Source organism: Tachypleus tridentatus, chromosome 6 (genome assembly GCF_004210375.1).
Source record: "Tachypleus tridentatus isolate NWPU-2018 chromosome 6, ASM421037v1, whole genome shotgun sequence".
Classification (NCBI taxonomy): Eukaryota; Metazoa; Arthropoda; class Merostomata; order Xiphosura; family Limulidae; genus Tachypleus; species Tachypleus tridentatus.
The window spans coordinates 121,980,767-121,993,929 of NC_134830.1; the positions used below are offsets into that span (position 1 = coordinate 121,980,767).

General features: G+C 33.6%; 1 protein-coding gene across 1 annotated transcript in view; it reads right to left on the minus strand.

Annotated features, from left to right (window-relative positions):
• Window positions 1-8,701: 8,701 nt before the first annotated feature.
• LOC143253484 (protein Wnt-7b-like) overlaps window positions 8,702-13,163 on the minus strand; it is a 59,275-nt gene continuing 54,813 nt past the window's right edge. The window contains exons 3-4 of the mRNA XM_076507463.1: window positions 12,696-12,964; window positions 8,702-9,876 (exon numbers count right to left, since the gene is read on the minus strand). Of these exons, the coding sequence (XP_076363578.1) occupies window positions 9,397-9,876; window positions 12,696-12,964 (749 nt within the window). The 3' untranslated portion in view covers window positions 8,702-9,396. The remainder of the gene's footprint in view (window positions 9,877-12,695; window positions 12,965-13,163) is intronic.

Consider the following 13,163-nt stretch of genomic DNA (forward strand, 5'->3'; position numbering starts at 1 on the left):
CCCAATTTAAAGTTTTGAATTATTTAAATAAACCGGTTTTAAAGTGACTTAGCAAATCGTGTCTAGTTTAGTAGTTTCTTGGCGGGTCCAGTATTGGTCAGCCAATGAATTATGAACATTAAGTCCTTGACGAAAGATTCATTCCTTATCAGATCTTGTCCCACCCTAATTATTGTTTGTAAATCATCGCTTTACAGATTGTTCAACAACTACTCTTGTTCAGCTGCTGATTTATAGGTTTCTTATCTTCAGCTCATAAACTACTCTTCGGTTTTATTGATTTATGAATTACTGTTAATAATTGTAGCTTTTTTACTGTTTGGACTTAATTGTCGACGGTTTATCGGCTTCGTTATTAACCGGACGACTGATGGATATCAAGTTGAAAGCTATTCAATGAGATACAGAAGCTTATTAAGATACAATTTAACGGAAAATTTATATATCCAAAAATTACGTTTTGCACATTTTATTCCAAGGGTTTCATGCGTTGCTTATAGTTACTGATTAATAACAGGTCACGAGAAATTATGTTAGTGGCCAAAAAATGGAAACGCTGATGCAGAGTCACTTAATAAGATTCTGGGCGACCACCAACTGCGGCCAATACCCCATTTCAGTAATAAAACTTTATAATAAACTTCCTCTTATAGTTCGTCTTCAAACATCTGCAAGAAATATTTTCTTTAGTTCCTTTATAAGCAGCTACGATAAAATATATTTTTGTTTAGCCGGCTTCAATCACCTACAACGAAATGCTTTTATTTAGTTCGTCTCTAAACAACTAGAATAAAATATTTTACTTAGTTGTTTCCAAGCAGGTATAATAACATATTTTTGTTTAGTTCATCTCTAAGCAGCTATAATAAAATATTTTTACTTAGTTGTTTCCAAGCAGGTATAATAACATATTTTTGTTTAGTTCATCTCTAAGCAGCTATAATAACATATTTTTGTTTAGTTCATCTCTAAGCAGCTATAATAAAATATTTTCACTTAGTTGTTTCCAAGCAGGTATAATAAAATATTTTTGTTTAGGGTGTCTACATCATCTCTCGCTAGTATAGCGGTAAGTCTACGGATTTCCAACCTTATACTCAGTGGTTCGATTCCCCGCGGTGGGCTCAGCGGATAGCCCGCTGTGGTTTCACTATAAGAAAAACACACACGCACTCATCTATAAACAGTTTATTTAGTTGTCTTCAATCACCTAGAATGAAATATCTTTGTTTAGTTCGTCTCTAAACAACTACAATACATTATTTTTATTTAGCTCGTCTCCAAGCAGCTACAATAAAATATTTTGTTTAGTTCGTCTCCAAGCAATTACGACAAGATATTTTTGTTTAGTCGTCTCCAAGCTGCTACAATGAAATATTCCCGTTAAATATGTCTCCAGGTAACTTCAATGAAATATCTTTGTTCTATCGTCTCCAAGTAGCTACAATAAAATATTTTTAACTTATCTAAGCAAACGTGAAATAAGAATTGTTTAAGTAATATAATGCAAACTAAAATAAGGAAAATACCCACAAATCTCCTAGACTACTATAGGAGACTTACTAGGAGTCTTCACTTTATAGGAATAGCTGTTTATAAATTATAAATGAAAATTGCTTTTATTTACCATGATACAAATATATTACCAATTGTGTATATTTCCTTAAATATTCAGTTGCTTTATCTATCAAGTTCTGTGAGCCCTTACATGGCCTGGTGGTTAGGATACTTGCAATATAAAAACCGTAGATTTGATTCCTGCTCGCCCTTTTAAGTATGGAGACGTTACTGTGTGGTTGTTAATCCTACTTTTGGTAAAACGTAGCCGAAGTGTTGACGATGGGTGGTGTTAATTGCTTGTCTTCTCTGTGTTAATTTTAAGTTAGGGTTGACTAGCACAGATGATAAATGAGTATCTTTTAAAGAAATTTGACAAACAAACAAACGAACCTTCTGTGATATTTCGAATTTTTAAAGAGAGCGCTGTTAACAACAGTTTATGATTTGTTGACATCAGAGTGTTGTATATAGTGTTGAAGTAGTTACCGATATTTTTAATTCTGTAAGTTTAGAGCTGGCCCCTCACTCAAGAAATAGAAAGACGCGCTATGGTGTTTTCCACATGTATGTTTGAAAACTATGTTTTAACACTTAGTTATTGTTTACTCGCATAAAAATTATTCTTCGTCTAATATTTTTTAGGGATTAATGAAAAGATTTAACGTTAAAATCTGTGGTTTCATTACATGTGGTGGACAGAATATAGACAGTCCATCATGTAGCTTCACACTAAAATATAAAGAAACAAGCTGAAAACAAGACTTATAAATGTTGAACCCCTTTTTGTAAAAGATATGCCTTAAATTTACACTAGATGGCGATGTGAAACATAATTTGAAAACTATTAATTTATTTTTTTTGTATGTAGTTAAGCAAAAAAAACTTTACAAAGAGATATCTGTGCTCTGCCAGATAGGTATAGAAAACCGATTTACAGCGTTGTATGTCCACAGATATACTTCTGTGCCACTGGGAAACAACTGTGAGACGAATGTGAAAGGCACCTCTATCTATCACTTTGCTCTGTTTTCGTTATATTTTGTGAACTCTGTTCACATTATTGTTGCATTATTAACACTTTATTATATTTTTCTGTCAATTTAAAAAAAAAGAAGGGATTTAGCTCAAAAGTAGAAATATTCACAAGTCTCACCGAATACAGTAAATACGAAAATATTTACAAGTCTCACCGAATACAGTAAATATGAAAATATTCACAAGTCTCACCGAATACAGTAAATACGAAAATATTTACAAGTCTCACCGAATACAGTAAATATGAAAATATTCACAAGTCTCACCGTATACAGTAAATATGAAAATATTCACAAGTCTCACCGTATACAGTAAATATGAAAATATTCACAAGTCTCACCGAATACATTAAATATTAAAACATTCTAATTTTCCTAATCTTTGTAGATCGGAAGATAATCTCCTCACTAATAGCTTGGGTCGGTATTAACAGTGTATTATCCATTAAGCATGATTTATTAATGGATTATCCATGAAGCAGGATTTAACATTGGGACTTAACATTGGGTTATTCATGAAGCAGGATTTAATAATGGATTATCCATGAAGCAGGATATAACATTGGATTATCCATGAAACATGACCTAATAGTGGATTATCCATTAAGCATAATTTAATAATCGATTATCCATGAAGCATGACTTAACAGTGCATTATCCATCAAACATGATTTAATAGTAGATTATCCATCAAACACGATTTAATAGTAGATTATCCATGAAGCATGACTTAACAGTGCATTAACCATCAAACATGATTTAATAATAGATTATCCATCAAACATCATTTAATAGTAGATTATCCATGACGCATATTTAATGGTAAATTATCCATGAAGCGGAATTTCATAGTGGATTATACGTGAAACATTATTTAATAATGGATTATCCATTAAGCAAGATTTAATAATGGATTACTCGTGAAACGTAATTTAATAGTGGATTATCCATGTTTGTTTTGTTTGTTTTTGAATTTCGCACAAAGCTACTCGAGGGCTATCTGTGCTAGCCGTCCCTAATTTAGCAGTGTAAGACTAGAGGGTAGACAGCTAGTCATCACCACCCACCGCCAACTCTTGGGCTACTCTTTTACCAACGAATAGTGGGATTGACCGTCACATTATAACGCCCCCACGGTTGAAAGGGAGAGAATATTTGGCGCGACGGGGATGCGAACCCACGACCCTCAGATTACGAGTCGCACGCCTTAACTCACCTGGCCATGCCGGGCCCAATTATCCATGAAGAAGGATTTAATAATGGATTGTTCATAAAACAGGATTTGATACTGAATTATCCATAAAGTAAGATTCCACATTGACATACCCATGAAGCATAATTTAATGACGGATTATCCATGAAATAGGATATAACATTGGATTATTTACGAAGCACCATTTAATGATGAATTATCCATGAAGCATGATTTAATAATAGATTATCCATGAAACATGTTTTAATGATGGATTATTCATGAAACAGGATTTAACATTGGATTACATTATGTAACACAAATTTTGTTTCTGGATAGTATACTTATGTTGTAAAAGTACAGAAACTGGCCATTATTCCTTTCAAACTTTGCTTTTGTGACCTAAACAATGAAATTTAGAAATTAACCTATTTTCTGTGTAAAAACAGGCAAATTTGCACAATTTCATTGAATAAAGTCTGAATAAAACAACATATGAATCAGGATTTGCATGCATTTATACTAAAGTCATATAAAATGAACAAAAATATTTAAAAGTGAGTAGATTTTCGAGATTTGCGATTGCAGTGTAAATCACTTACACGTATCAGCTCCCAAATATAGTCTCCCATTATGTTTTCGTTATACGCTCCTTGGTAGCGGCGTTGAAAGTCCAGTATATCTTGGTGGAAGCACTCGCTTTGCTCCTCTGAGTACGCTCCAATGTTCTCCTCGAATTTATTAAGATGAGCGCCAAGGATATGGACTTTCAGATACATCCTGCAGCCAATTTTGCCGTAGTTCTTCACCAGAGCCACAACCAATTCTACATAATTTACAGACTTGTGATTGCCCAAGAAGCCCCGAACCACTGCGACAAAGCTACATCGGGCTTTTTTTCTTTCCTAGTGTGCTTCTTGGGGAATTTTGTACATTCCAGGGTTTTCTTTATTTGTGGTCCAATGGAGATACCAACTTTGACCTTTGCCTCAGACAGCTTAGGGAAGAAGTCTCGAAGGTATTTGAATGCTGTAGACTCCTTACTAAGAGCTCTAACAAAATGTTTCATAAGACCCAATTTTATGCGCAATGGTGGGAACAGGAGGTCCACTAGTGGGTCAAATTTCATACTGTGCCTCCCCACAGAGAACTTGGTCCGTTGTGGCCAGTACTTCCTGTTTTAGTGCGCTACGGTGTCCCTGCTGTCCCAAAAGCAAAGATAACAGAAAAACTTGGTAAAGCCTCCTTGGGGAGTCATCACGAATGCCACCATTTTGCTTTGATTGTTTTCATTATATTCTGTGAACTTTGTCCACACTAAATAAATCGCTTGTTTCCATCAATGCACAGAAACAAATAATAGCTTTCTGCATTATTAACTCTTTATTATACTCATCATACTTCAAAGCTTCTAGCAAGGTCTTGACGCAGTTATATTCTTCTTTGAGTTCTACAACATTCTAGAAAGTTCTTGAAAAATCCTTGCAAGTTCGAGAAAATTCTCTATCAGCTGCTCAGCACTGAATCTACCTGGAATGTTCTGGAAAATGGGTAAAATTGAAAATTTCATTACCCAGGTCACAAAAGCGACGTTTGAAGAGAAAAATAGATCTTTCTACTTAGATTAGGCATAAACAAATGGGAAATAACACTTTTTGCCCAGGAACAAGAAAAAGTAAAAATTTATTTACATAGTGTTATCTATGAAGCATGACTTAATAATGGATTATTCATGAAACATAATTTAATAGTGGATTATCCGTGAAGCATCATTTAGTGATGGATTATCCATGAAACAAGATTTAAAATTGAATTGCCCATGATCCATGGTTTCATAGTGGATTATCCGTGAAACATTATTAAATAGTGGATTAGCCATTAAGTATGATTTTATAACAGGTTATCCATGAAACATAATATAATAGTGGATAATAAATGAAGCATGATTTAATGATGGATTATTTATGAAGCAGGATTAATACTGTATAAATTATGAGTGAAGGAGGAGAATGAAACCATCATTATTCGTATCTGAATTATGTGTTTAGTTATTGGTCTTTATATTGTGTAATATTTACCACATAACATTGGGTTGTGTGTTTAGCTGTTGGTCTTTATATTTTTTAATGCTTACCTCATAACACTAGATTGTGTGTTTAGTTATTGATATTTATTTTATCTAATATTTATTTCATAACATTAGTGGCTCGGTATCGCCAAGTAAATTAAGGCGTTTGACTCGTAATCGGAGGATCATGGGTTCAAATCCCTGTTGCAACAAACATCCTCGCACTTTCAATAATAAGGGCGTTATAATGTTACGTTCAATCTCACTATTTGTTGGTACAAGAGTAGCCCAAGAGTGAGCAGTGGGTGGAGATGACTAGCTGCCTTCCCTCTATTCTTGCACTACTAAATTAGGGACGGCTAACGCAGCTAGCCCTCATGTAGCTTTGCACGAAATATAAAAAACAAACAAGCCATAACACTGGATTGTTTGTTTAGTTATTCGTCTTTATACTGTGTAACATTTATCTCCTATTACTGGATTGTGTGTTTAGTTATTGGTCATTATTTTGTCTAATATTCATTTGAGAGCACTGGATTACGTGTTTAGTTATTCGTTTTATCCTGTCTAATATTTATATCATAACACTAGATACTGTGTTTACTTATTGGTCTGTATGTACTCTAATATTTATCTCATAGCACTAAATTGTGTGTCTTTGTATTGTATAATATTTATCTCATAACATTGAACTGATTGTTTTGTTATTGGTCTGTATATTGTCTAATATTTTTCTTATAGTACTGGATTGGGTGTTTAGTTATTGGTGTTCATATTATGCAATATTTACCTCATAACACTGAATTGTGTTTTTAGTTACTGGTCTTTTCTACTATTTACCTCATAACAGTGATTTTATTGTTTGGTTAATGGTCTTTATATTGTCTAATATTTATCTCATAACACTGAATTGTGTGTTTAGTTATTGGTCTTCATTTTGTCTAATGTTTACCTAATAACACTGAATTGTGTATTTAGTTATTGGTCTTTATTTTCTATAATATTTATCTCATAACACTGGTGGCCCGGCATTGCAAGGTGGATTAAGGCATTTGATTCGTAATCGGACTGTCGTGGGTTTGAATTTCTGTTGCACTAAACATGATCGCCCTTTCCGTCGTCGGAGCGTTATAATATGACGCTCAATCCCACTATTTGTTGGTAAAAGAGTAGCCCAAATGTTGACGGTGGGTGGAGATAACTAGCTGCCTTCTCTCTAGTCTTGCACTGCTAAATTAGTGACAGCTAATGCAGATAGCCATCTTGTCGATTTGCACGAAATTTGAAATACAAAGAAACAAACCATAACACTGGATTGTGTTTTGAGTTATTGTTATTTATATTGTGTAACAATTATCTCGTATCACAGGATTGTTACTTTAGTTATTAGACTTTATATTGTCTAATATTTGTCTCATAACATTTCATTTTGTGTTTTGTTATTGGTCTTTATATAGTGTAATATTTATCTCATAACGATAAATAGTGAGTTTATTTATTAGTCTTTATATTGTGCAACAATTATCTCATATCACTGGATTGTGTGTTTGGTTATTGGTCTTCATATTGTGTGATATTTAACCCATAACACTGAAATGTGTGGTTAACTGTCTTTATATTTTTTCATATTTATCGTATTACACTGGATTGTGTGTTTAATTATTGGACTTTATCATGTCTAATATTTACCTAATAACACAGGATTGTGTGTTTAGTTATTGGTATTTATATTGTCTGACATTTACTTCATAACACTGGATTCTGTGTTTAGTTATTGGTCTTTATGTTGTCTAACATTAACCTCATAACACTGAATTGTGTGTTTAGTTATTAGCCTTTAATTGTCTAATATTTTTCTCATAACACTGGATTATATCATTAGTTATTGGTCTTTATTTTGTCTAGTATTTATCTCCTGGCACAGTATAGTGTGTTAAGTTATCTCATAACACTGGATTGCCTGTTTAGTTATTGGTCTTTATATTGTGTAATATTTACCTCATAACACTAGATTGTTTGTTTAATTATTGGTTTTTATCTTGTTTAATATTTTTCTCATGACACTGGATATTGTGTTTAGTTATTGGTCTCTTTGTTGTGTAATATTTATCTCATAGCACTGGATTGTGTGTTCAGTTATTGGTCTTTAAGTTATATTGTCTAATATTTATTTTACAACAGTGGATTGTGTGTTTAGTTATTGGTATTTATATTGTCTGACATTTACTTTATAACACTGGATTTTATGTTTAGTTATTGGTCTTTGTTTTGTATAATATTTAGTTCATAATACTGGATTGTATGTTTAGTTACTGGTCTTCATAATGTGTAATATTTACCTCATAACACTGAAATGTGTGTTTTGTTAATGGTCTTTATATTGTATAATATTTATTTCATAGCACTGGATTGTGTGTTTAGTTATTGGCCTTTAATTGTCTAATATTTTTCTCATAGCACTGGATTACATGATAAGTTATTGGTCTTTATTTTGTCTAATATTTATCTCGTAACACTAAATTGTGTGTTTCGTTATTGGTCTTTATAATGTCTAATATTTACGTCATAACAATGAATTGTGTGTTTAGTTATTGGTCTTTATATTGTCTATTATTTACCTCATAAGAGTGGATTGTGTGTTTAGTTATTTATTTTTGTGGTGTGAATTTCAGTACATAAGTCTAATATTTATTTGATTAGTGTGATATAAATGTTTTTTTTTCATCTGTGTTTATGTCATTTATTAAAAACGAACTTCAATCTCTGAATGTTTTCAGCTATTAGGTTTTCTTTTCTTGACCACAGAGACTAATTAAGACAAAACTCTATTTTATTGGTTTGGTTTTACATTACAAGATGTTAACTTCGATCATAATATCTTGTTGTACAATCATGGAACGGTTATAATTCTCTTGGTTAACTAACAATATATATATATATATGAAATTTTTCAACTTTGAATTTCATTTTCTATTGTACTTTAGAACCACAACTTTCACGTAACTCGTGGGTCATGCTTAGGTACCAAGAATATTCCCATTGTTTCGTCCAGTTGTGAGTATCCATTGTTCTTGTATAATACTTCATGGCTACATGTGAAAGCAACTAAAAGGATGTGATAAATGTGAGAATTTAACAAAGAAAATTCACATGCAATGTCATGGTAAACCTAAAGTCAGAAAAATATTTCTTTAGTCCAATATATATATATTTATTTATTATATGGCATTCTTTACGGTATGGTAATAGCAGTCAGCTGAATTAGTATCAATGTTCACTGTTAGATATCTACTTGTACAAAGCTGTTAACAGCATCTTTGGCCTTAGCAGATAATTCTAACAAAGCACATGTTTTCTCTCACTCGTACGTCTAATACTGCTAAAATAAATGGCGCTGCTATAGACGGGGTAGAAAAATGCAACTGTATTAATATTAGATCTCATTATGTACAGTGTCAACATAAGTATACGCCATAAATAGGTAGTGGAAGAGCAGTTTGAGCAGACCGAGCTTGGCGGGTCCTCTACGGTGGACGTTCCTTTCACTTGCACGTGTACACTTCTGTTCTTTCATTGCACGTGTGGCAGTTAACAAAGCAACACCAATGAAATTTGCAGTTACACTGCCAGGTCCGTGTATACTGGTGGGTGTTGTAGCCCCGGCCACAGCATAGCAGGTCGCACCCGTCGATGCCTGTGGATGTTCGGTTACAGCGCCGTCCCACAGTTCCGAGAGAACCGCGCGATAAATCTGGCTCACAATAATTTGGTGACCGCTCAAGATACACCAAGTGCTTAGAGCGTGGCTTCCGTTGGTGGCGCTTCGATCGCCGGTGCAGATATAACGGTTTGTTGGAACGCTTTCCCCAGAACGGCACGACTCTTTTCGCTTTATGAAATCTGGTCATGAGAAAATCTCCAATCTTGCCAAACGACGGTAGAGTTTTCCAGCATGTCTTCATTGTGCACGAGCCAGAAACTCCGTGACACTTGCATTCCGTTAACAAGTTCCGTTTCACTGCCTGTGGAAGAAGATTACATACTGTCACAGTTAAATAAAATATCTCGTGGTAGTAAATGTGTTGCCATCTATATTTATATAGTACAGCTAAAGTAATGTTACAACATACAGGGTCACCATGCTCTGAACACATGACATAAAATATTGTGTTTTTTTTTATATTCTAACCGAAGTATTAGTTATAGAATGAAATATACTACAGTGGAACATAACACAACATAATGTAATCTTCTAAACTAAATTAAAACTAGTAATTAACAAATTAAAATAATTAAAGTCAGCTCTTTTCATTCATAAACTTATCAAACTTTCTCTTAAACTCATTTCAATTTACTGACTCTACAACACCTGAAGGCAAACCATACCAAAAACTAAATACCCTGTTATTAAAAATAAAATTGTCTTAGCTGAAGATAATCCTATTGTTACGGTAATATTATTGTACACGTTAAAGAAATATTTTTGTGGTAACATAAGTGCACAAAATAACAGAAGAGTTGCATGGTAATATCAGTGCATATGTTAACAAAAGAGTTACATGGTAATATCACTGTACATGTTAACAGAAAAGTTGCATGGTCATATCAGTATACACGTTAACAGAAGAGTTGCATGGTAATATCAGTGTACATGTTAACAGAAGGGTTACATAGTAATGTCAGTGTACATGTTAACATAAAAGTTGCATAATAATGTCAGTGTACATGTCAACAGAAAAGTTGCATGGTCATATCAGTGTACACGTTAACAGAAGAGTTGCATGGTAATATCAGTGTACACGTTAACAGAGGAGTTGCATGTTAATATTACTGTACATGTTAACAATAGGGTAAACCTAAATATATTAATACCAACGTAAACCTAAACATGTTACCAACATGGTGAACTTAAACATGTTATCAACAAGGTAAACCTAAAGACCTTATCTGACTGTTCTGAACGCTAGTCGAGTTGTCAACAGTGCAGTGAAATAAGTGACACTAAAGAGAGCACATTGAACGAGTGAATGTCAGGTCGTTTTCCTGCTAAGTACAAGATAAAACGTTGATAGCGTCTTAGCGAATTACGCTAGGAAGACAGATTTTTAGTTTCACTAAACCGGAAAGGTTTACTGCAGAGGTTTACGTGGTGCAGAACAGCCCACGTGGATGTCACGTTTTTTGTTGTTGTTTCTTTTCTTTCTTCTAGTTGACAGATAGATGGAGAGTTGATAATGTCTTACGGTAGCAGGGAACATCTCTCTAAAGATTTAATTTGACAAATCTACCACGATTATTTCCTCTATTATTCAGGAGTACTTACTAGGATTAATACCTCTGTCAGCAAGGGACAGGTGGCTGATAACCGTGAAAAATAATTACTCTATCTTTCCTGTATGTTTTGTGGAACCTATCACGAGTTGTGAAGTATTCTATTTTTTGTGCGGAGTAATTATTAAACAATCTGTAAATAGGCTATAACTAACCAATGTTCAACAATCTTTACACATAATTAATATATAGTGAAACGAAAATACAACAAAATAAATTACTTTTAAGACTCTGAAGTTTTTCCAAAAGAATAAAATTTACTGTGAAACTTTTGATGCCGAATAAAAATTAAAACTTTTCAAATATTATAACAAATGTCTGAACGAGTCTTATTTGTTTTAATTACGTTATTAGCTGTAGATTACCTGCTTTATGTTTAAGTTGTTATTAGAAAAATATTCCAAGCACCTTATTACCTGTAAATTAACTGCTTAAGGCTTCGAGTTCTGTAATGGATTTACTGTTATACATTTATTTTAATACCTTCTCTTGTGTCACTTTAATGCGTGTGACGTATATCGTTGGTTGTGTATTGCACAAATCACACTTGTTCTTTAAATTTATGGAAGACTCTCAAGAGTAAGAATCAACAATATATGTTTTATAAAAGCACTAGCGTACCTTCGAATATTGTTGGGCCAACTGAACTTTCTAGAGCTTCGCTTAAAGATTAGAAATCGACTCTCTAAGAAACAATAAAATAATATTGTTGGTCAGCTACAATCAATGTACTATAAGCCTCTGAAGCTATTATTGTGACAACCGCTTATTAATCGGAAAACTACAGATATTTGATTCGAACAATACAGGCTTCAGTAATAAACTTCGAACGTTAAAATTTCTACGAAGATATTAAATATTGTCGTTGGGTAAAAACTCGTGTGAATAATAGAGCTAGCTAGCATTCTCGTCAAGTGCAGTGTATCTGTGTATCAACATAAAGTAATTTGCGCCTCATGAACCGTCGATAAAAGTTTCAGTTCCAGACTAAAAGAAGCAGTATTGTTTGTAAGTTTGTAAAACTCTCTTATATGAATTATTATTTGTACTATCCGTAACATAAGAAATTTGAGACCCGTACGGGGTAAATTATAATAGGTAACAGTTGTTATTACAAAAATATCTAGACTTTGTTTCTGTGTTATTGGTATAAAGGTATCACAATGTAACACTAGACAGACAAAATACTTACTTTTCTTCCAGCTTTATTATCACAATGTAACACTAGACAGACAAAATACTTACTTTTCTTCCAGCTTTATTATCACAATGTAACACTAGACAGACAAAATACTTACTTTTCTTCCAGCTTTATTATCACAATGTAACACTAGACAGACAAAATACTTACTTTTCTTCCAGCTTTATTATCACAATGTAACACTAGACAGACAAAATACTTACTTTTCTTCCAGCTTTATTATCACAATGTAACACTAGACAGACAAAATACTTACTTTTCTTCCAGATTTATTATCACAATGTAACACTAGACAGACAAAATACTTACTTTTCTTCCAGCTTTATTATTGTGTAGGTTCATCAGCGAACGAGCGTCGCCTTCTAGCTCTCTAGCGTCCAGAAACTGCCGGGCTAGCTTCATCCCATAGCGGACGTCAGCGCTGCACCCTCCCCACTTCCATTCTCCCCGTCGGCTAATTCCTTCCTTTGTTCGATCACACCCACACCAGCTGATGTTTCCTCTGCTGCATGCCTGGGTAACAGCGTAGGTGACGCCCGCAGAACTGATGGCGTAAACGTACGCTGCCTCGCGACTACCTGCGTTCAAAACAAATAACTATAGTCCTAAGTTGTTAACTTAGCCTACCACTTGCTCAAGACTAGCTGCGTACGGAACGTATATTATATGAATAATTGTATTCCTTAGTTGTTTACTCTGTGCTTTTAAATGTGCTGTAAACTATGTCGGTTTGTTTTGCACTGCTAGAAACAGCGAAGAAAACCGCGTAACATTCCG